Source organism: Ceratina calcarata, unplaced genomic scaffold (assembly GCF_001652005.2).
Source record: "Ceratina calcarata isolate Rehan_Ccalc_2016 unplaced genomic scaffold, ASM165200v1 scaffold350.2, whole genome shotgun sequence".
Taxonomy (NCBI): domain Eukaryota; kingdom Metazoa; phylum Arthropoda; class Insecta; order Hymenoptera; family Apidae; genus Ceratina; species Ceratina calcarata.
Genome location: NW_017157935.1, coordinates 203,040 through 228,864, shown reverse-complemented (window position 1 = coordinate 228,864; position 25,825 = coordinate 203,040). Strand labels below are relative to the sequence as shown.

The 25,825-nt window shown below is 39.0% G+C and overlaps 1 protein-coding gene across 9 annotated transcripts in view; it reads left to right on the top strand.

Annotated features, from left to right (window-relative positions):
- Nucleotides 1-25,825, top strand: part of LOC108625260 (RNA-binding Fox protein 1) — a 232,621-nt gene that overhangs the window by 82,892 nt on the left and 123,904 nt on the right. For 8 of the 9 annotated variants that reach the window (XM_018025112.2, XM_018025110.2, XM_018025108.2 and 5 more), the window contains one exon: nucleotides 7,127-7,169. Coding sequence is in view for 8 of the 9 variants with exons in the window: in XM_018025110.2 (XP_017880599.1) it covers nucleotides 7,127-7,169 (43 nt within the window). In the remaining variant the exon portion in view is untranslated. Of the gene's footprint in view, nucleotides 1-7,126; nucleotides 7,170-23,133; nucleotides 23,797-25,825 lie in introns of those variants that run through there. The other variant, XM_018025111.2, reaches the window with a different exon arrangement.

The following is a 25,825-nucleotide window of genomic DNA, read 5'->3' as shown; positions in this document are numbered from 1 at the left end:
ATCTTTTATTCTTATCTAGAGTCATACGTATTTTATTTCTGATTAGAATCGAAATTAGGTCAACATCAAATACACTACATAGGAGATAATAATTAATTATTTTTCTTTATAAAAGAAGCAGTCTCTTGTTACGCAACTGGAATAATTGAGATTCTCAGATATCAAATTCAGGTCACTGAATTGAACAATTGAGTTTACCTTTTGATCTGTTGCATTATTTGTTCGTCATCGTCACGTCAAAACTCGATGTATTCCCTTTGGTAGTAATCAACGCGAAATTTCCCGCGGCTGCAATTGCATTTCGAAATCTCGAGACGGCGGTAGGTAAGCCGTATCTGAATATTCTAGTCTGCCCGTTTATAGGTCAAACAGTTCGACGAACGAAAATTCAGTTCACAGTAAATATAAAAGTAATTGCCATCCAACTTTTAGCAGTACTCCACCTAATGATATATGATAAATATATGCAATGAATTGAATAAGTGAGACGAATTCTAATTTGAAAATCAGGAGGAACAGTTTCAAGGGTTTCGATCTCGTTCAAGATAAAAAGTACGATTTCCAAAGATTTGCGTCATCGTTCGGAGAAGACATTAATCGTTAATCGGCGTGCACACGACAACGGAAGCATCTTCTTATCTTCGGTGCTTCCGTTTTATTTCAGGCTCGATCAGCGATCGCGGTATCCCGATAGCATACTCGATCGGCCGGAAGTGATAAGGAATCGCACTCCTGCTCGTAATCGTGTCGAAGATTCTCTCGTTACCGTGTCTAACCCTTCACTCGTCGCTATCGCGATTACCATCTTAAGTATTCCATCGGCTACCTGCAAAAATCCGCGAGAACGAGTCAGTGTCTCTTTTATGATGAAATCGATGCGTTTAGATTTGAAATATTACTTGAGCCCATCGCATAAAATCGCCATTTCTGTGTCATTGAATGAATATTCGATTGGATTTCATTCAAGTGTCAGAGAATTGATATTTTCGCAATACCTTTATGTCGAAATGTTTATTAAATTTTTAATAAGAGAAAAACGAATTAACTTGCGTACTAGCAAAATTGAAATTAAATCTGATTAATCGTGATAGCATTATCATATCTGGGTTCAATTTCTTGTAATGTACCATAACTAAATTAGCCATCGCGCACTAATTCAGGTCTTAATTAACATTCATGGCGTTACGCGTTACCGCGGTTCGCGGGAAGGTAACAATGAACTCGTGCCATTTGGTACAGGGATAATCGGGATCGTTCGAGTGCCACGTTCCGGTCCAATGTGTGTGCGCACGCGGACATTTTTTTTTTCTGGAACGCCACGCGAGATTGTCAATATTTGAATCGGATGCAAATATTGGACCCGACAGAGGCAGAATCGTATGGTGTAAACTGATACAATTCATTTGATCGCTCTGTGATGGGAGCGTTACGTGAGAGATATTTTATGAAAAATTATTCTTTTTTACTACGGTTATCGTTTTTTCAACATCATAGCAAATGTAGAGAATTGACGAATAACAGAGGCAGAATATTTAATACTATAATACTATTATGATGCATTAATTTAGAATTTTCAAAGTTCTCAATATTTATAATTAATATTTGCGGATTTATTTTGAATATTTGTGAAACAGAAATTGTTTTCACGCCACAATGATATTCAACATGGTTTTTGGTTTCATATATTTTTATACATTAATCTAGATAATTATACATAGAATCATTAATTATCTGGTTTTGTAAATCTGGTAAAAAAAAATCAGTTTTATATTTCCAACCACTGCCAATATCGTAAATTAGAAACAGTGAAGACAATCATTACGTATCAGAACCAAAACATAATTGCGTATCGATGATGTTTTCGAATGGTTGACAATTTTATAAATTTAATTAACGCGACTATAAGTAAATTTATTAAAAGACAGTACAAATAGAAACAGATAATGTAAAAAATGTACCTCATAATAATACATATACCTCATTCGCCGTCTCGTGTTGTAGCATCGTCGCTACTCTTCTTTCTTACGGCTTTTAACAGTTATTCACACTCCAGTTATTTATATACTTCAATGGTTTTTACGAATTTATCAATATGTTTATAGTATGACAAGCTATAGATTCGGTTTTCGTTTACAAAGGATACCCATACAAATATCTGAAAATCAATTTCAGAACACTACCCCATCTTCCATAGACGTGAAAAAGGGTAAAATGCATGTTCACAAAATCCTCGATAGCACTGAAATTCCGTGAGTCAGGCACTGAAATATATTTTTAAATAAATAATTCTATTCTATAAATCTTGAATTCCGTACACAGTTTCTGCGTGCTAAGCCGCTAGTTTTCCTATGAATACGTAAAATCCGCAGTCCGCTGATAATTTTCTGAATTATGCAACATATTCTTTATATATAAAAAGGTGTTAACTCTTTCCCAGCACGTTTTTTCCGGTACAATTTTTAAATGCAATTTCAAACGCGACTTTGTCATCGTTTCCCAAAGAGTTTTTCGCGGGCGTGAAACGCCGTCACAGGCGATGAATTATTCCCGCGGGTGGAAATGTTTCCGATTCAGCGGATGAATTTTTCACTCGGCTACCGCAGACTTTATCCAAACGACGTGCGTGACGTTATTCCGGTATTATGTGCGCGATGCCATTATCCGGGACAACTGTAGTTCGTGTATCCATTACCGGGTACACGAGCATCTGTACGGTTCAACGATGTAATTACAGACGCGGCAGGTTCCTATCGTGGCGGCACACACACTTCGAGAACAGAACATTTCCATCCGAACGAGCCTTTCGAATTTACTCACGGCCGATTTCGCATGGAAGGCCCCAGGGTCATCTCGGGACTTCATAGCTTCAAAGCTCTGTAGGCTTGCCAATTTACCTGATAAATAAATATCGACAAACGTTCTACTGTGATTTGTGCGAATTACGAACGAGCATTTATTCATTTCTGCACTGATAAGAAAATTGAATTTGCAGAAATTATATACAACTCATAATGTTAAAAGATGAATAGATATTTCAATGTTCAAATGATAAATGGAATATCGTGTTTAATACAATTTTTAACCCAATACTACAAATACTTTATTTTACATAAAAGTATACTTATTCATGTTGAAATTGGGTTAAATTTCAGTCTCATTAACTGTGCTTACATCCTCTAATGAGCTGAAATTAACAAGGATCGTCCATCTTTTATACGCTATTTTCCATCCGTTCAAGTTATCGTGTTTCATCGAATCCAAAACTCTACGTACACGAACGGTTGGTAAGATCTTGCGAGAAATTGTTGCACGCGGCTGTCGCTCCACGAAGTTTCGAACAGACACCATTACCCGTTAACAAGCCACGGTTCACGGATCCATTACCACGCACGAGATTGCGTTGCGCACGAGTAACAGCTTCAATCTTGCGATCTAATTACCCCCGAACTACGGACACGCTCGCAATACACGCCTCTTCATTTGTTAGAAAGTTAACAAAAAACTGGCCAGCTGTATTCATTTTAAAAATCTGAAGAAATTGCAAGCCCGATGTGAAATACATTCTTTGCATATGATTGTACGTCAAATCTTCAGATGCAATAAATTGGATGATAATATGAGATGACAATAGTGAGACAATTAGATAAATAATAAGTAGACAATGAAATGGTCAAGCAATAAGTGTACACTTGTACATTATATAATTATACTAAAAGTAGGAAAGGATTAATATATTTGTACATTATACATATAATTATCCTAAAAGTAGGAGATTAATATAAATCCTGCACAGGAATCTCATCTCGGTGAATTCTATCTTTCTCTCTTAATTCATTTCGCTAATTATTGAGTTGCACAATTTGTAACGCGAGCTTGAACAATATCACTCGGAATCACGTGCAGCGATGCACCCCAAGGGAGGTCGAGCGCAGCCCTCACGGATATTAGTTCCGAATTTTATTATCGTGCGGAAGTGGCCGCGCTGGGAATTCGATAAGACGGAAGCGGCTCTCAGTGCGATACAGAAAATACGGAGAGGACGTGAGACGCTGGTCTGGATCGTGTGCTCTCTCGTGGAGATACTTCACGGGTCACGTAGTGGCCTCTGGCTAAGCAATCGATTACCAAAAAGGAGTAAAAGTAATTGCTTTATAGTTCCTTGTCGTTGAATACCAGCAATTGCATTTCCCGATCAGAATTGTTCTCTAGAAGAGTCGCTTTGTACTTTGATAAAAATAAAACCGAGCGTATCATTTATTTTTACAGAGAGTCTATATTAGAGAAATTATTATTGATTGTATATAATAGTAAAACATTTTTGTGAATGGGAACAAATCAGAAACTTTTTTAACAATTAAGGATTCACGTTATAATTCCCTCGTGTAAATGTGATAGAGAGTACAATGGAAACTCTAATGGAATTTCTCGTTCCAACGATTCGTCATTCAGCTTTACGAAAAGGAAAATCAATTTCCCTGAATGTACATCGCTAGTGAAATCAAACGCAAGGTACTAGGAATTAAATTCACCAGAATAATTCTTTTCGTGCTCAGGTAATTTTTATATAATTTTAAAAGAGAAAGGAAGGAATACAATTTATCGTTCCAATTTTCCCCCGATTCGGTGGTCCATGTTTTTTTTTATTAAAAGTCTTTTTTCAGTGAAACACGGATGCGCACCAATTGAATCTCGTTGAGTAACGTCGAAACTGAATAATAGAATGGGAGCGTAATTGATCGAGCGCGATGGATCCGATCGACGTCGGCTAACTCGCTTTTCTCGCCCCATGCTTGTCGTTTGTTTAAATTTTCACGGTATTATATCAGGAAATTCAATTTTCAACACCTACCCTCTTTGACCCAGTTAACTTGGAAAACTTCTTTCCTTCTTTTCCACTTCCTTCCACCAGTGTTTCCCTTTTTTAAAGATAGCACAACAAACGTACATAAGAATTTTAAGTTGAGCTATGCGCGTGGTCACGTGGAATAGAAGTTATCTAGAAAAATAATTTCCTTTCGCGAGACGACCATTATATAGAGTTTTCTGTTTGCATTTTTCAGCGTTGTATATCTCCGTAGAGAATAATACACATAAAGCTCTTGTTAAAAATGATACGAAATAATGGTACTAAAATTTCTTCTGTGTTTTTTAAATTACTTAAGTCTAATCCTTAAAAATGTACAGTCGCCAACTTGTATTCCCAAACGCGGGCGATGTATATTTTCACACGCGTTCTAGTCTATTTCTACCCCCGCCGAAAATGGCATGGCGTACACAGCGGCGTATGCCATTCCTTCAAATTCTCCGCGTATTCCCGCAAACGCGTCACCTCGTCTCCGACGAGGTAATTCGGCTGGCCAGAGAAAATAAATTCCACGCGTCTAACGACCATGCAATTTCGGGGGACGACTTCATGCAACGTAGGAAGTCTAGGAGTAGCTTCCGGCGAAATTCGAGTGGATGTACACCCTCGTTCATAAGTTTTCGAACATATGAGTGTAATGAACATGTGAATGAGTGAATGAGTGTATATGAGTGTAAATGAACAGATAAACTGGTATTTAATTTCAATAATCAAAGACAGGCTTTCTATGTCTTACAATTAGAATCAGCTATTTTAATTATCGATTTGATCCTCAGTTTATATTCACTTTTATTTTGTTTGAAACAAACTTCTGCAATGATCCATTCACATTTTATTACATATTTTATTATGTTCAAGTGTCTTATAATGTATTACTGTTGATTTGTTTCTTACTATTTATTATAATCTTTTTATGATGGATTTTGTTAGATTCAATGTTTGTCAGATTCCTTTATAAATACTTAAAGGTGAAATTTATGAACGGATGTGTACTGCGGGAGTGTGCTCCATCGTGTACGTGTCGATGCGTTTAATTCGAACGACGGAAGGCTTTTCAATTTCGATCCCACCTGTGTCTTACTCGTTTTCAATTACGCGACGCCGACCACTTCCGGTGGAAATCCGTGGAATTTATGGCCACGATCCCCGTGATCCTGTGGTCGAACGACTTCATCCCACGTTTTCTTTTCGCGCAGAACTGGTTTGAATTGAACTGCAGTCGGTTCGCTTTTCAATCACCCTGAAATTGAAACCGTGCTTGTCGTCGACGTCGAAAACTGCTATTTCGACTCGGGTTTATCAACCTGTATTAATTAATTTAACTTATGATGCGCTTGTTCCAGGGCCAAACTTATAATTACGAAAGAACATTGATTACGTTAATTAGGTTAGCAATAAATTGACTCGCGATGATAACATCATTTACTGCGTTTTCACAATGCAGTGTGTCCGATAAAGTATTCAACAGACAAGTTATTTTGAACAAAAAGTTCAGGTAGATTATAGAGCGTAGATCCATTCTGTTTCATCAAATAATACTTCCAGATATTTATTTTATTTTAGTTATTTGATTTTATATCAGAGTTGCAAATTTATTAAACATAGAAACAGTTATTGTATAAAATATTGTATGAATTTTTATAGTCAGGATTGCACAACGGAAATAGTATAAATCTAGCGGTGCTTGTTAACCTTTTTAAATATCGATTAGAGTTGAAACAACGTTTCGTCGGTCGATACCCGAAATTGGCGAGGTGACCGTTGTCTCTCTGACCCTCGGCCGTAATTTACGCTTGTCGTTTATTTTTCCCTCTCGATTTCCATTTTAAATCGAACCCGCTCTTCCGGCCGGAATTTCGCGAGGACACGAGAAGTTCCATGGAAATTCGGTGTCGCGCGCGGAATGGAAACGATCGAAAATGCACTCGCGAGACACTCCTACCCTAGCGCGACTTTTGGCTTTGAATACAGAGAGGGATCACCGGAATCGGATGAGCGACGCTTTTTCCTCGAAATGGAATCGGGGAGGAAAGTGCTGCAGTTGCACGGCTTTGCAGACTCTCGGGGAAAGAGAAAAGTGTTACTCTTTAACGAAATCTCCTTGCCTAATTTATTTCCCTCCGGTTGAACGAATTTAATCGAATCACCGCCACAAATGCATAAATTAATTAGAGTAAACCCGTCGTTACTCTAAATGAGTCGCAGAGAAAGAAAACAGTAGTCAGGGAAATTGTAAGAGTAAAATAATATTTTTCTTTTCAGGTTGAACTACCACGGCAAGACGCCACACCGCGTACCCCACATTGTAAGTACTCTATTAAATCATAATCTTTAATTAAGTCTCGCACATCCGGTTCACGAGAAGTAGTTTTCGCGAAAACTCGTCGACCGGCCAAGTAGACGGATACCCACGGAAAAAGTTTTCATCTTCCGGGTGGTGGAAGAACCTAACTCGACTTCCGTAATTTTTAATCTCCATCCTCTTAATCCGCCTCGTCCGGAAGCGAGACTCAAAGAACCGCCCGTTCTTCATCGCTGGGTCAAATGTCGAGCTTCCAACGGCCGTGATATTAATCTAATCCCTTTTGACCGGGGATGGGAACAAAAGAGACTCGCCAGTCTTTGACAACGCCCGGAACCGCGAGAAACGTTGTCCGAGAGAAGATTAAAATTAGATAGGAACTCGCACTCTAACCGTTCTCAATAGAAATCGGATTCGAATTGATTTAATGCTGATCTAAAAAGTTTTCGAATTCGAACTAATATCCTATAGCTGGAAAGTCTAAATGTAATTTTCATTTCAAATGAGTTTTCTGGTATTTGCTGAACTGGTTGCCCGATGCTCCCTTTGCGTGAATAATTGGATAACTTCATTCAGGAATTGGCTAAACATTTTAAACCATGTTTTCGCGAAAAATAAATTCACTTCAAGCTCTTTAATTTTCATTGGAAAATGGAACAGAAAAGGGATCGTTTAAATTAAAAGGGAGAGTGAACTGGGACAACGACAGGTGTCCAAATAGCGATAATAATCCAGCATTAATTGCGTCGGCATGGTGAGAGGATCGTGCTCTGTGAAAGGGCTAAGAGCGTGTCAAAAATGAGGGGCAGCAGCATCTGTGCGACGCAGCAAATCCTCTGGCAAGAAAACTGGCTTAATCCTCTTACGTCCGTCGCGCTGCCACGGAAAAATGGCTGTTCCACGGCTGACCTTAAACTCGACAGAAACACGAGGGGACCTCGAAGGCCTCCGACGAAGGGGAAATAGCGCACCATACTAAATTCTCTAGCAAATCATCGTTAAGAAGATTTTTCTGTCGTTTGAGAAAATGAAACGAAATTGAACTCCATTCATTTCACTCGTCGTCCGTTCAGATAGCACTTCATTTAAATTAGAGACGGCGTCAATTACTTAAAAATCTATTTTATATTTGATATGACTGTGGATGAAATAATATAGTATTAGGTCATCTGGAAAGTGTGTTCCGATTTTTACAGAAAATTTGAGGGCAGCGCATTTAAATTTTAATATATATTTATTGATTTATTAAATTACTTATGTCCTATTTTGTTATATACATTCGTTTTTATTCTGATATACTTTCAGACTTGTCTCAGTCTATCCATAAAAAATTGGAACGAACTTTCCAGACATATTTCTGTTTTCTCAGGAAATCAATTTAGCTCTTTTGGAAAGAAAACGTGAAGTAAGTCTTAACTCGTCTCAAATCCCACAGAAAACGTGAAGTAGATCCTAACTAGTGAACTTGATAGCAGCAGTATGTTAACAGAAAAGCTGTACCATTTTTGAAAAACGATTTACTCTTTCATCTCCTCAAAGTATGTGCTATTTATAAACTTGAACGACTTCAAAGGATCGAGCAATAACTGAAAATGACCCAATTAAATGTACAAATCAAAATCCGATCTCACGGATGTTAATTATTCGAGTTACTCTGGTTGCGACACCTAAAATTAATCGTGAAGAACATTAATCTTAAAGATTGACACAAACGTGCCACTTGAACATCTTAATCTGGCAATTCTTCATTGATTTAAGATTTCAGCAAGGATTTATCGAATACTCCCTCGTGTACGGCATTGCGTAATTACTGGTAGCTGAGACGTTTCGTAATTAAGACCTGTTTACCAGAAACGGTCCTCATCCCCGTAAGAAAATAATTGCAGACAGCTCGTTGATCCTTTCACGAGGGAGGAACTTCTGTCTCTTCTTGTTCTTCTTGGACGAGATGAACGTCGCTAAAGCTGGTGTTGATACGTTCGAAGAGTTGGGGTAAATTAGCACGAGACATCGTTACATCCTGTGTAGAAAGCAGGGTCGCGTTTCTCCAGGCCGAGACGTAATTCCGACGCGATGCTCGTTAATTATGCCTTCGACGCTCCGTGAAATACGGGCCCAAAGTTTCCTCGCGGCTTGATCCTTCCGGCTACTGCTTTCTGAATTTTCACCCACCTGCATTTTATTAAATCGGATCCGAAGCTTACCGAGCTGTTGCATACGTAAATCACAAATTTCGCGGATTAAATGCGGTTTAATCAGCCCATTTGGATCATACGTTGCCAGCCACACATTTATAATGGAAATTCGTTTATAATGGAAATTAATACAATATTTGTTATAATAATTGTTGTAACACAACAATTCGTGTAATGACTGGTGCAATAATTGAGAGAATGTTATGTCTAATAATTGATATAATATTAATTAGCAATCTAAATTATACACTAATGATGCAAATGGATTAAGACAGTTGAATAATTCGTGAAACTAACGAGCTCTTTTACTATTTACCTCAATTCGTACATCCAGTTCTAATCGGAAATCGTGCAATATTTCATCCGAGAATCACGTTACCCATTACGAATCTCTTATGACCATTACGTACAATCGATAATACATATTGTTTCTCTACAGAATTTTTGGATACATTTACTGGAAAATCGTATCCAACTCCGAACAAAATTCTATATTTTCCTATCTCGGCAATGTCTCGTAACGTTCCATAAAGCTCCTACTTTACAACCCCTCGCATTCGATAAACAACCCCCTTTTTCTCTAGAAAATACAAATACTCGTAGAATACGTTTACGATTTCACAAATCGCTGCTTTCGATAGTAGTTCAGAACGGGGGAAAGAGATTTTCATGGGTTCTCCACAGTAATATCCGTATAACTGTTACAGGGATTAAATTAGAATTGGAGGAAAATCGGATCGGAAAAGATTTAAGAGATGAAAATAGTGAAGGCCGAAGGGAAATGCGGGATGAGTGCTCTTTGGTAGTCTTAACGGCACGGTTTAATAACGAGGATGTTTTAATAATCTCGACGGACACGTATCGGAGCCGGAAGCCGCGGAGAGCAATCTAATCTGCGGATTGGATAAATTCCAGCGCATCTGCTCAAGCTTGTTCCTCTTGAAAAATTTCAGTCAGACCACGTTCCTACCATATTTCAGTACGTACGTCTCATGCGAGTTACATAATTACGAAATAATGTACCTTATGCATAAGAAAGTAAATTAACACAAACGTAGTGATGGTCGACCTATCGATTTGAAACTAGTCCTAGTTTAATCAGTATGCTTATTCTAGTATTACTGTGATCAAACGCTCAATCTGATAGAATCAGAATTAGATCAGTTTAGTTCTGATTTATGTCTAATTGCAAGCTTTAACTATCAGTATAGTCTAATTAAGATTCTAATTTCCGACAGTAACTATTAAAAGAGAATTTTTAATGTCCAATCTGTTACGAGAGAGACTTCATATTTCCATGAAAATGAAACCACATCCGTCATCTCTAAAAAGACCCACTTGAATCGATAAAAATGAGAAAGCACTGGAATTAAAAAGACTTAATGCGGCTTGATTGGAAAGAGCATTTACACGCCGGCTAATTAAATCCGGGAAATAAGCGCTGTCTTGATGGTAGATGCCTGGCTGTTTCCATCACGTCACAGAGCCTTTTTAACGGACAAAGAGAGACCGGAGTTTAAACGAGAAGAAGCAGATTTAAATCACTTTTGGCAGAAGTCTGACCACAGTCCCCAGCCATTAGTCCTTTTTCCTACCGATGGAAGACGACTGACTTTCCACGGTGAAAAATAACGCGGGGGTCGCTTGAATGCGAATTTCACGGTCTTTAAAGTCGAAGAGGCTCGTTGCACTGAATTCGTGAACGCGATCCTCGACGCCCGTAATGGTAGTTCTCGGTACTCGAAATCATTTTCGAGCGTTCCCGCACGACTTCCCAGACGGTTGGAGGTAGAGAATAGAAGAGGACGGACGATGGGAGTATTTTGCCGGTGAAAAGGGATCAGCGGAACCGCGGCAAGAGTCTTTTATTCCACGGACTTCCATTATGCCGGTCCCGAAGGCATCGGGATTATGAATAATTCGGAAGTATTTGCTTTTCCGCCTCCGCGTCTGAATTAATAAGAAGTCCGCCGGAACTCGCGAGACGACTGGACTTTATTATGGACCGACGACTGCTTATTACACCCGAATCCTCGTCTTCATGTTTGCCTTATCAGGTCAACTCCGTGAATACTTAAACCGAGGATTTAATATACGACCCTAGAAACAACATTCGCGTCTTCACGTTTAAAATGTATTATTCTATTTTATAATAATTAAGAGAAATACTCCAGTTTTGAATTTACGCGCTCTGTCTTATCGACGACTCGATAGTAACTCTCACAGTGACCGCGTGGTGGCGACATCGGGTAACTGAAAATCGCGCGGGAAGTAATGTTTAAAACAGTTTTGTAAAACTGTTCGTCACTATGCGACAACCGAGGAGATTATTCTCGCCTTCTTCGGAAAAATCCAAGCAAGAAATGATCAGGAGGATCCGGCTGCGGAACTTTCAGATGACATTATCCCTGAACTACGAATGGGAGCAATTGGACTGGGAGATTTGGGTTCGTCAATCCTTAAATTATCCATTCCCTATGTTCGACACTGTTCGATGAGATTCCATATTGTCCATTGGCAATCTTTAGGATATTATTGTGTACTCCGTATTATTATTGTTATTATCATTGAATGCAACGATACAAATGAGTTGTTCAGCGATTAATGTACAGGAATATTCTTATAAGTATTTTGTCTTGATTCGGATAACAGTGCCTGATGTGACTACATTTGTTCATTATTCGTTCGAATTTAGAGATGTATGTATAGATATACTAAGACAGCAATGCATTCGAGATCTATCGTTTTCTTATTGACGATGGTGTAATAATAGTGGGAAATGAAAAGGGCAGGGGAATGGGATGTTCTGTTCATTACAAATATTCAATAAATGGACAGTCTTCCTACTTCGATTCTTGATTGCGGTATCTGGCAAGGTAGAAAGACGCGTGCGCCATCAGTGGCGTTCGTGGAAATTAACCATGAGTTTCCATGACCGATAGTATGATTCCCTATCTTTTTACAACTACCCCTAATTTTCCAAATATACAGGATAGAATACATTACACTGATGTCTAGACGAAAAAATTAATTAAATAAGGTTGTTAAGCAATTTGATAAGAGAAATTGGATGTATCTGAGGAAACTTCTTTATCGGCTACACGTCAGAAACTGTTCTATATTATCTTCACTTCTATATTATTCCACATAATTATTGCATTATACAATAAGTATGTAATTTAAAGTTGTAAAGAGAAATACATTACAAGGTATTGATTAAGCCTTTATTCATCGAAACTAAATTACTTTAATATCTCATGATACTGATTACTAGATCTTTTTATAACTTTATGAGCCAGCGAAATTATATCGATCACCATCAATATCTTGATGAGATTAATGCCTTTATATAACGGCTTTATGTAACTAACTCATCACACAGTGTGATGCTCTTCTGGATTAAATGAAACTATATAAATCATGACTCTGTGGCCAAGGTAGATAATAGATTATTATCCTCTAGAGTCTAAAATGTGTTCAATGTGCTGGCTCTTCATCCCTACATCGCTTCTCTGTTCTATCGCAATATGCTTCAAATATTCTTCGTCCGATTTGCCGAAACTTTCTGAAGATTCTTCTATTTCTAATTCTTCTTCGCTCTCAAGTGGTCTCGATCGAAATTCCACGGTATTTTCGCGGGGATCGGTGTACGAGCATAAAACAAGTAATTCGCCAAATATATCGCTGGTATATTTAGCTGGAAAATTGAATCGGTGCCAGGATACGGCCCTGTAATTCGATCCAACCGGCCAGGGGGATGTTCGCGGGTTCCGCAGGATCGCGTCCCGAAATAATCGTATCGAAGGAATTTCCATCTGGTCTCCGCGCGCCGTGCTGCGTTTCAAACACAGCCGACCCTTTCTTTTTCCTCTCTCAAGAGGGACGGAAAACCGGGTTTGCGTGTCGCGAAATATTCCCGGGGAAACGCGATGCATGATAACAGGAGGAGGGATGGGATTATAGATTTTTTACTACACTTTCGCAAGTTTTCTCTAGCCTCAGATCGATACATTATGATTTCTACTTTGACTATTTCACGACGACCGGCAATTCTTTTCATCAACACTAAATCTACCGATAGTTCTTGTAGACTAATATGCTACATTTACATTTCAGTGCAACGTAGTATTGGCACTGGTATTTCAGTTTGGTCCTAAACAATAATTACAATTTCAATATGACAAAACTATCGCTCTCTTCTTATTTCTTATCGAGGAATCATTTGACAGTTCATAGTTAGTGTCAAAGCTCAAGAATTGTATAATTTTGTACATCGACATAATTCATTTTCCGCAGTGAAAACCGAGCGGAATATAACAAACATTATACAGACTCACTAGAGAATTTCTATCCTGCAATCATGTCTCTCGTGGTTCGTACATGCTCACTCTTTTCCTTGTAACTTCGTCATAACTCCCATTGACGCTCTCTGTATTATATCTTCTATACCATAATATATTCTGATCCTCGTAATCAAAACTTCTCGACGAGCCATTCCTGCATCCGACATTTCCTCCCCAAGAGTATAACACAAAATATTATACTCCCCTTTCGAGTTCATCCATCTCTCGAGTTTCAGGCAGCTCGAATTGTTTTCTCAAATCGAGGGTCACAAAACGGGGCTGCTGTTTGGAGTGGTTCTCGGAACCCGGTTCTAAGATCCTTTTGAACGTTAGCAAGACCTCGATCCGGGGCTACGTTTCAACGCGTTTCTCGTGTTTACACGCCCGTGGAAGGTCCGTCCGTGACTACGGGCTGCTGTGTACCCGCCGCCGAAGGGAAACATACAATCCCCGGCGCTGATGGGAAGCAGAAACACGTGGCATAGCGTAATATTTATGAGAGGATAGCTAGCTCGGCTGGAATCGATGGAACACGTTAAAAAAGGAAGCTCCTCTTTCGTGGAGCATCGCGTGATCACTTGCGAGCTTACGTGAACTGTCCAGGGGATGAGATATTTCTGGAAGGACGAGGAGAGATACGTATTAGACTGTAAATCTTCTGACTGAAACAAAGTAAGTTACTTGATAAATACTCGATTCACTAGTTTCAAAGGAAAAACATGAATTTAATAATATTATAGTTTATTGGTATTAATATATGTATACAACAAGGTTTAACAGCACTCTTGTAGAATGAATGCGGTTACAATTAATGGTTGGATGATTTGGTCGTGTTTTTTCTTGTTTGGTCTCCCGCTGGGAATCTGCAGCGGCTCTTTTTATCCCCGCCACTATTTTATTTCGAAACGGGGACCATGACCTTAGCGGGAGCTAATTTGCCTCGGCGTTCATTCCCTTTTCGACTAAAGACAATCCCCACGAGTCTTATGGTCGTTCTGCGAGCTACACTCTCCTCCTCGTTCCCTCGTGTGTCGTGTCTTCATTAATTCAACGCGTTTTGATTCACCTTCTCTCTCAAGCTTCTCAACTTTTCTGTGTTTCTTACTATCTACTCTAAAAGTTTAGCTTTAACTATGAAATCTTTTGTTAATTAAGAATCGAATGTTCAGAGCTTTTTAAGAAATTGATTTAGCTTTATGAAATTTAGTCGCAGCAATGAACGGTTGACCTTTTAGAAGTGCAAGCCTTCGATATTTTCCGGCAGGATGTTTGCCCGTATTTCGCAAAAATGTTCCAAGATCACGCCAGTGCCGGGTTCATAAGGAGAGCGGCTTTATCAGAGGCTGTCCCCGCGGCGGATAAAATATTTGCCGCGTTTATTGACAATTTCCTGGCTGCTTAGATCGTTCGTGCAAGCATAACCCTAAAATTACGACGATAAATTCGGCCGGTAAACCGTAAAACTTGTGCGACGATACACGACGATCGTAATACCTGGCCCTGACTATTAAAGCCGCGCCCATTTAGTCCGGTTGCATTTCCGAATTCGCCTAAGTGCTCCTCGGCTGAAAGCTTGCATTGATCTAAGGTATATCATCATTATTCCGGGTTTCTATGCAAAATAAAGCGTGTGTACTTGCAATTTGAAAAATGAAATCTCAAAAGGGAGGATCTCTAAAAAATAATAATGTGTATTTATGTGTACATGCAATGTGGACATTATATGTACACTTTATATTTGCACACTTTTTTATAAATGCATAAAATCTACAGCTCAACAATTATTCTTGGCCTTAGAACGGAAAGACTCGATCTTCTGGAACTCCTCCAGATGGAATTGCATGACAAATAGAGAAGTTTAGATTCTTAAATGTACGTTGATTAATTGCGTTTCTTTGTTTCTAGTAATATAGTAGAAATTTAACTTCGTTTTTCACAAAGACTCAAGATCCCATTTATTACTTAACTTCTGCAATTAAAACGCAGATAAATCCGAGCAATGAAACTCTTGTAGTTTCTAGTGCCAGTATATTTCTGCTATACAAAACTTTTTCCCTTCTTTTTATTCTTTCCTTTGGTATGTAAGTATATTAAGCATTTATAGAAAATTAGGAAATGCTTATAACATGCAGAAGCTCAAGAATCCGTATTATTATTTTTAAAGTATAAAGGAAACAACTATGTGTGTTTTTTAAGTCGACATTACAAATGTTTTATTTTCCATCGGTAGAAATCCATTGAATACATGTAAAGCAAACCCGTATTCGATGATCGGTTTTAAAGGAGTACGATTTCCACGGTTTTGAATATTTCACGAGTCTTTAATGGAGAACGCGCGCGACGGGAACATTTCGAGGTGGAGAGGCTCGGCTGGGTTGGCTATCGGTACAATTCTCTCTTGTAGTCGTCATGGAAACCCCTCTTCAGGGTGCTCCCTCGTCGAGTGTAGGTAGTTTCCAGAGGTTAACCCCGAGCTTCGGGGGCGGACGACGTCGATCAAGGCTAACCTATTCCACCGATGATAAATCTAAACGTTTCATCTTGCCGCCACCACGATATCTCGCAGGACCACAGAGATGATTAGATAATGTCACGCCAAATTTGTCGTATAGTAATCTATAAAAAAATCTATAGATGCATATCGTACGCTTGTATTATATCATCGTTCCATATCATTCAGCACATATGGTGAATCAGTAAGAATGATTATCTAAAATAACGAAATTTATTAACTTCAATTTGCTAAAATCGAAGGATTCATTCAATATGCTTAAAAAAATAATACATTCATTTACATCTTTTATTAAAGATAAATCCGTTATTTTATATGCAACTAGCATCCCCTTCACTTGCCAGTTTTCTACCGTTGAAACTACGTCAAGTTACCATGCATATTAAAAAATAGGAAGCATTTTTTCTCTGAGATTTTTTTAAATTAAAATTGTTGAATGAAAATATTTTCTATTCTTTTATTTAAAGTATGATTTTATAAGAATAATTTATGACTTCTTATGTGACCTGCGTGATTACGACTATATAATTTATTGATTGATTTTATTTGTAATAAGGCTTATGAAGAGGTGCATGTATAATGATGCGGAACAGTAATACGATACGAGGATATCTTACGAACGGATAATCGCACAAAATCGAGGTGTCCTTACTTCCTTTATTAGCATAGTATTCCCTTCTTTTGGTTCCTAAAAAATTGGACGAGATTCAATCTCGGCCGTCACGTCGAACTGGCAGCGTGGAATAAATCGGGAGGATCGCCCTGACAGCCGTCGATAGTCCCTCGTTTTATCAAAATCACGGGGTTCTCCGTTTTGTCGATCTCCTTCCGAATAGGCTTGCAGATTCGCTCCGTTTGCGCGGGTTCCCATCGTAAAAAAAGCATCGGGGAAGGCGACCTATAAATCGGAACGCCATCGGTAGATTCTGACGACCGGCTCGTTTATTCAGCAAGCCTGCTGTCCATTTTCTGGAAAATGCCAAGGAAATCGAACTCCGTATATTTACCTTAGAGTCTCTCCGAAAATTAAGTAAAGTCAGTTTGAAATTCTGATTTATCGGTTCCAAGAATTTTAAATTAAAATTCGACCTTCAAATTTTCCAGATTCAGCAACCTTACTTTCTTTCCATTTTTATGTGCTATTTTCTGTTACGATAAGAAAAACAAATTTAAACCCCTGTCATCAAAATCAGAGATCTTGCCCTTTATGGAAACATGTTATTCCCACCCATTCTGTTCAGTCGTATATCAAAGAAAATCGCAGCAATCATAATTCCATGATGCTTTACAACTCGAGGAGACCGTCTTGGGGTCCGATAAATTTGTCCTCCACTTCTTCCTCGGTCCACGCTGAGGTCAACCGTAAAACATTTATGGTGTCACGAGGATGTTACATGTTATATGTATACGCAGACAGACGAGAGGAGGCATCGGCACGCTGCCGCGCCACGGAGAGGACGCATGTGCGCTCCAGCTGCATATACCGTCGTCTAAAAATATGCGGCCACCCCGACGTGCACTTGAAACTGCAAGAGCTCCGTCGATAGGCAATTTCACAAAGGCCACGCGTCATCCCTTGTACGTCATTCTCGTTACAATTCTATCCCACGATTCTCAGAGATCGGGAGTCAGTAAATCGATCGTTGAAAGAGTGGTTTGATCCGTGAAGAAATGTGATTCGACATTGAGCATCGTTTCCTTTGCAGAATCTTATGACGTTCAAAATCCTCCAGTTGAAGGAGATTTCTTATTTATTCTTTATTCGAATTTTATATCATAAAGGATAGATCAATGGTAATTTCATCCCCAATAAGTAAATTCTTATGCATTTATAAAAACAAAATTGAATTTAGAGAATAGAAACGGTGCATAAAAATACATAAAGTATCAAAAGTGAGTGCGCGTATCATGAAATTCCAATCTTTTTATCTGACTACCATGCATATTTCATTTTGCATACAAATCCGGTCATTTGTCTGCCCATGCGATAAGGATTCCAGACAATTTGAGTCTGGAGGAATTGGAAATGATCGGGGACCGGGTGGGGTTGGTGGCCTTTTGTGATGTGTACATTCGAGATGTTGACACGGGGGATTTTCGGCTGATAGTATACCAAAGTCGTTCGATGGAGATTTTATGGGGCACCGTCGAGGGAAACATGATGCTAGAATAGAGCAAGTTGTTCATTTTTTTTCTCGGTTAAACGTGTAAGCGGTCTGGGAAAATGGCAGAAAGTTTTAAAACGAAGGAAAAAAAGTGCGGTGGTCCGTCGACTCCTGAAACTTCGTTACTATTTAAGTTTTTTATCTAAGGGACTGAAGAGATACGAGGTATCCCAATTGCACAATTCAACCACCATTGTAATATCCTCTTTTTTGTTTTCTAGTTATGTATTTCTTCTTTACATGATTAATTATATAAATCAGGTTCAGATAATACATTTGTGTATAAAATGTCATTTTGTAAGAATCATCACTTGTTTCAAGTATGTTAGAAATCTGGTTAAAAAGAGGAATATTTCATTTTTCGTTCGATTTGTTTCTCTACGTTCTTTTGAATTTTCTGAATAAATTGTGATTCTTTTTCTTTCAAATGGAACTTGAGAACAATTTATTTATCCGTTTCTCTCTCCGGACTCCTGTTATGGCCTCCCATCCCTAACAAAACGACTGACTAGAATGAGTGGGAAGGAGGAAAAGGAAGATCTCTGATAAAATATTTTTGACCAATGTTATAACATATTAGACAAGAATACCTAAAAATGAAAACAGTAGAACAATTATTTTGAACACTTGATTACATATACAGTAACATCGAAGCATTATATGTTTTCATTTACTGTTATTTTATTATTTGTATCTTTACCAAGGATAATAAATCGGCCATTAACTACCGCAATAAAAATTTCAGTAACCGTAGCGATTTTTCTCAATCGACTCTGTGACAATATAAAGTCGTATCATCAGTTGTCTCTATTGCTATTAGGAAGGACGCGTCTCGTCTTGACATCGTATCCTTGCTTGTTACCAAGCGGTAATACTACGGAGATCCATTTCCATCTAGAACACGTCGGGTCGCGTTATTCTAAGCACCGTGGCTTTTTGCGTCCTCTCCCCTTCGCTCCCTTGGTTTCTATGGTGATAACGAAGAGGGTAGTATCCCCCGTAGACCAAGCAGTTTGATTGTAGATATATATATACGCGTAGTCCTGGCAAACACGCAGGATCATCTATAGGGATGGAGAGTTGCTCCTCGAGCAGACAATCATTTTCCTCTTGATTACTGAAGTACGTTCGGGCGTCTGCTAGTTACATTCTCTTCGACATTTAGGGTGTGAAGTTACATGGAAAGGCGTGTAAATTTATGGCTCTCCACTTTCATATATTTGACTCTCAACGTATTACGATATTAAAAAGCGTAGGTATTAAAATCTCTTGAAGTTCAAGGATAAATTAAAGAGAAAAAAGGGGATAATTTTTGAACCAGATAATAATTTCTCGTGAATTACTGAAGTACGTTGGGGCGTCTGGTGGTTACGTTCTCCTCGAATGAGGTGTGAGATCACTTAGAAAGATGTGTAGATTCATTGCTTTACACATTTATACTTCTGATTCTCAACATATTACAATATTAAAAAGCATTAAAATCTTGAAACTCGAAGATTTAATGAGCAAGGTGTTAATATTGAAACCAGACAATGATTGCATGAAAAGACATGAATATTAATTTCACTCTCAACATAAATGCAATATTCAGAGATAGATATTAAAAGCTCTTGAAGCTCAAGGGTAGATTAAAGAGCAAGGGATTAATTCTGCTCCAAAAGGCATTCGCAGCTACTTATATTTTTATAATTCTGTTCCTATTACCATCGTAATAAACTTTCTAGTTTACTTTGATACATGCAGAACAGAGAAAGGGAGGTCAGCAGTTGCTTATCCATGAACTTACTAGCGTCTCTCTCGTAATTTCCTCTTCGGCACGTATTTACTCGGCTTTTAAACGTTTGCCCCACTTGTTTAGTGAGATTACATTCGCGGTGCACTGAACATACAGCTGCATCTTCGCTGTTACGACGAAGCTCGCACGATTCCTGGAGCTACGTAAATTTCACGCTTTCTTTCACCCTTAATCGTTTCGCAGTCGTTTGTACGTCGGCATGGTACAAAGCTAGGCATTATCATCTTCTCGTTTCCGCGAAAACTCGTTGCTGTCACGCATTGATCGACTTCGTTCCGAGACTACAAAGAAACGGAAGTACAGGCAGTTTCCTCTTTGAACATTCGCTGTCCTAAACAATCGAGTTCAAAGAAAAAGAATCTTGCTTTGTTTAATCCTCAAATTATTTGGAGTGCTTAGAAATTGTCTTTTTTAACCCATAATATACTACAAACTATAAATATTATAATAAGAACTAATATCGTATTTCGTGTAATAACTGTTTTAATGTCTAATATAATATTTAATACAATGTTTCATATAATGGTTAGGTAATGGTTCGCGTATGCACACTAATGATGCAAGTGGGTTAACAGTTCGATCTGGTTGCTTTTCATAATTGCATTAAATAGGTAATTTTCCTAATTTTCCTCGCTTTAAGACTCTTGACTTTCTATTTCTACTCTATTAACGGAGTAATCACGCCATTATCCCGTTCGACCGCAATTACACCGGAATAAAAAGAGTCACCATAAAAATCAACGTCTGCGATCTCGAAGCTGCAGCGTAAACTCTCGTGGTCTTTGGTTTGACATTTTTCGTTGGTCCCGATGCGGTGCGGCGGACAGCGGCGGGATCCTGGCAATACTCCAAGAGTATAAATTGTCGAGATCCAGTCGTATCTCCCGATACTTTGCTCCAGAACCCTTCTGTCCTCCGTTAACTCGTCTCTGTGGTAACGACGAGAGGGTTTTCGCGGACGAGTCCGATTTCGTAACGATCCGTCTTCGATCGTGTGCCGATCTTCTCTCTTTAGCCACGTGTTCCATCCACTCGTAATATTGTGCAACGATAGGGAATGGAAGAGGCGTAATGATAGTCGTGAAAGTTTCGCCGGTGCAACGACTGTTCCTTCCTCGCGAATGCAAAGGTTAGACACCGGGAAATGTGATTCACGCGACGAACTGTCTGAATAACGCACGTGAATCGTGATGACGTTTGCGGAGTACTATACTTAATTCCCTGTTCATAAGTTTTCGCAATTTAAAGATTATAGCAAATTTTAAATAGTTCCAATAATATTCTTTTTTCTCATAGATTTCTTTTTTATTTATTTATAAATCTGCATGCTCACATCGTATTGATATAATTAGTACTTTATAGAGGTAGACAATCCATCTACACATAGGCCTGGTATATACATATACTTAAGAATGCTAATTTACAAACTAAATTAACAATTATACAAAATTTATATAATAATAATTTGGAAAGTAACAGAATACAATGAGATCTCTTAGTGATGAGCTAAAATTTATCTTTGGATATACGTATTAGTAGAATGATTAAGAACTACATAAATGACCTTTTACTTCTTTGACTTATGAAAAGGGATACGCGTTTGAATGTGATTGAGCTGCTCTTTTTAAATTAGAATTCAGATTAGTGGTACCGAAGGTACATGAGATAGCGGAAATATTTTGTAATAATCGAAACGAAATAGTACCGCGAATGGTAATTTCGCAAAGGGTCAACGGATAATCTTGTACAACGCTATCCCTGGAATCGGAATCCGTTCTCTATACTCTTTGATAATGGTTCCATTTCCTTGTATCCCCGGCTGCACGCTAATGTATGCGTAATAACGGCGAGCGTCGTGGGCGTAATAACGAACCTTCGATATTATACGTGTGTTCGGTGTATGGAAGCTCGATTGCATCGCAGACCTTTGGTCAATTTTCGTGGCAAACGTAAAGTAAAAGGCAACAAACTCTATAAAGGGAAACAGGCAAATAAACAACGAGTTATTAATGAAAAGCTCGTTTAATTTGATTGTATACATCGTTCATGTGTAGAAAGGAATATTATTAAGGAGCATTAGGAAGATTGAATAGAAACCAGTTTGTCAGAGTGTTCACTAAATCGTATAGAGACAATTTATTTACTTCTGTAGCAACATGTATAGAACTAAACGTGTCTGCAATCTGTGCATACGGTCTTCTCTGATGTTTCGCAAGTGCTGAGTGCTGACAGAATAGGAGACGAATTGCGATGCTACGATGCTCAGTCACGCGCGGCTATAAAAATGAAAAATATTCATGATGAACTTTGAATCACTTTGAAGTTATAACTGCACATGAGCATCGTAAAAATTCGTAGAAATAATACCGAATCAATATTATCGATCTCACAATAAATCGGATTGCGATCGGACATCAAACAGTATCATCCATAATCAATACTCCTTTGGCACTATAATTTATATATGAAATTATCAATAGCTATAGTCATTTCAATTTATATCGAGATGATATGAAATAGATTTATAGAAATCTTAAATATTAGTTAAATCAGAGAATAGTAGCACAAAGCAACATTGTATATAATTGTGCATCAATTGAACTAGCTTGACATTTGCATTTTTTACGATACTCCGCGGCGGAGAAATTGCATGCAAATAGAATAGGGTAAAAAGCGAATTGTCGGTATAAATCTTACAACAGATTGCAGCGATCGTGCAGCGGCCGACAGTAAACGTAACGAACGTTTTTCTCCGTTAAATGAAACGTTTTATATTTCCATAAATTTCACGTTCGACGTTACGCGTACGCAGAAGCCAGGGCCGATCAAAGCGGAAGCGTTTTCATGTGCCTCGATAAGGTTTGATTCGGCGCGAATAGTACCGGGGATGGCCGGTTGGCGGTGCTCGGTGCGCAGTGACGCTGCGCGCTGATGGCGCCGGCTAGGAGCGGGACCGTCAGTCGCAGTGGGACCACGTACGGTGGCGGTCGTTGTGAGTTTTCTCGCATGAGAGAGAGTACGTGCAATAGGGACGAACGGGAGTCAAAGCGAGACAAAGGAGAGGTTTGAGAGGGAAATACGGGAAAGGAAAAGGCGTCTCTCTCTCTCGTTTGCTGGCGTATCGTTTTCATTCGTGCGTCGCCAAGCATCGCGGGTCCCGCTCGGTCGTGCGCGGAGTAAAGTTTTTTTTAAACCCGTGTCTCGTTCGATTATCGTGCGTCGTCTCGGTCCGTCGTCGTTTTCTCTTGGTGCGTGTGGTTCGGCGCGCGCGCGCGCGTTTTTCTGTCCGTGTGGGAGAACGTGAATTAAAAAATACATACACCACTGTCTCCCGTTTACGCGGTTTCCCTGTGCGTCGGTAGGAAGTAGTATATACATACGTGCGAAATACGTGGATTGGGGAGAGATAGAGTAGCACCGGGTCGCGTAAGTACAGTGTTCGCGGGAGCAAGAGAGAAGGAAGGGACGACTGGGTAGAAGAGGAGGAGGAGTGGCGGGCGAGGAGGGGGAGGTGGTACGGAGTGTTGGATTTGTTTTCTCGCACAACGGTGGAGCAAAACGGCCTCAAACTGTGGGGCTCTGGGGCGTTTTTTCTTCCTCCGCAAGGGATGTACTACCCCGTAAGTGGCCGTTCCATTTTTTATGAATACCGTGCGTTCACCGCTGCTCTGACTAGCAAGACTTGCTAACTACGTACAGCTAGGAGGGAGGCGACTCTCCGCTTTCCCTCACTCGCTGTCTCTCTACCCTCTCTTTACTGGAAACGGTTCGGAGCGTCGGTTCGATACGAAGCGCCGGAGCTGCCGTGGAATATCCTACCTTCGTTTCTATTTTTGATTCGCGATTCGTAAACGATTCGATGTCATCCGGATGCCCGTTCGACCCTTGCCCTTTGATGAAATACACGCGTACGCGGGTATCAGTCGAGTACTGAACTGCGCACAGTGTCTCCAGTTGTAAATAATATTTGTTTTTTTTTCGTTCCGTTCGAATCTCGTTTAGTCGTCAGTTGTTTTTGTACAAAAATATTTACTTGTTATTGCTTTGCTACAACGAAAAGGCGGATCAGCATTCTGCCTTTCACGTGAATACCTTGAATGATGGTTAGAGGTTATGTGCAGCTTCGCCGGGAATTCGCGAACGAAGGGAGGAAGGAAGTCAGAGCACGGTGCTTACAAAATGTTTAGAGCGTTAGATAATTCAGTTCTCAGTCAAACACGTGTTCCGTACAGTAATAATATAGTTATTTATCTCTGTTCGTTCATAAAAGTTTTAATGATGGAAAGGTTAGGATGTACAGCGAGGAGCGAGGACAGAGAGCACCTCGAAGTGAAAGTAAATACTTTGCTCGCTATCTTCGTTGTCTCGCTACCTTCTCAAATATTACGTTTCGTATTTATAACAGCTGATTGTGAAACTATGTCTGATAAAACTAATCAGTAACTATACTCGGAAAGTATCAACATTAGATACTTACATACATCTAGTTTAATCAGTGCTTATGCATCAAACAGAGCGTAAATAAATATCTTGTATAGATAATCTTAGCCTAAAATTGGTTTATCTGTACAAACTATCATTCGTTTTTTTGTCTGGCGATAGTTCCCAGAAATATTTGTGCCGGTATATTTTCCGTTCACGTTTATCCAGCCAGGTAGATCGTAAAACGCAGGTATAAGGCTTTTCCTTTCCGTTCAAAAGTAGCCTCAACCGCATTGGATTTCGCGTACAATAAACCTGACCTTCCTTTCTCTCTCCCCTATACAATCTCACCGTTCTTCTGGCTTTCGTACTGCTCGTTCCGAATGAAATTTTCACTTTTTATTTATAAGAATCAACCTCTGAAGTATATAAATATTTCCTTGCATTTGGCACTTTTGGTTTTATTTCTACATCAAACTAAAATCATGGATAACAATAAGTTATAATCTTGTTTCTAGCTCAAATATTGTATGGCATAATGCTTAACTGATTTTCATCACTAGCGTACGCACAATTGCTCTGGTCATTATTCCCAAAGTAATTAAACAGTATATCAATCATTAGATTAACCATTGTATCAGATATTATATTATGCGCTACCACAATCATTATATTGTATCAGTTTTGTTATAATTAGACTGCGGATTTGTATGCAAAATAAGACTTGTAGAAATGATATTTAGTCAGACTGTTCTTTAATCCTCTAAATATCATGCTATGCAGTATGCTGTTGATACTCTATGCACTTTTGTCGGCTACATGTATTTTTTACACTGTTTACATGCTCAATTTTGTTACATAATGTAAAATTTACAGTCTAATTATAACTATTTTACAGTCTAATTATAATATTTTTATATACACTGCAAATGATTTGTAATGCATCACCTGTATGACCATCACTGGTCAAGGTTTCGAGCAAAGACATCGAATTACATCCCGGGAATCGAACGTAGTGTAAGTTTTCGCAGCCGACGCACGTGCGTCGCGACGCGAAACGTCCGCGTCTTGTGCATAAATACTCTCCAGGCTCGTCATGGTCGACGAAGAACGCGTCGTTTGTTTCTCCTCTCTTTTTTTTTGCACACGTTCAAAACGTTCGCGCTGCCATCCGCAATGGTCGCCTCGCGTAATTACCGTTGATATGCGTATCGCGTTACTCGCCTT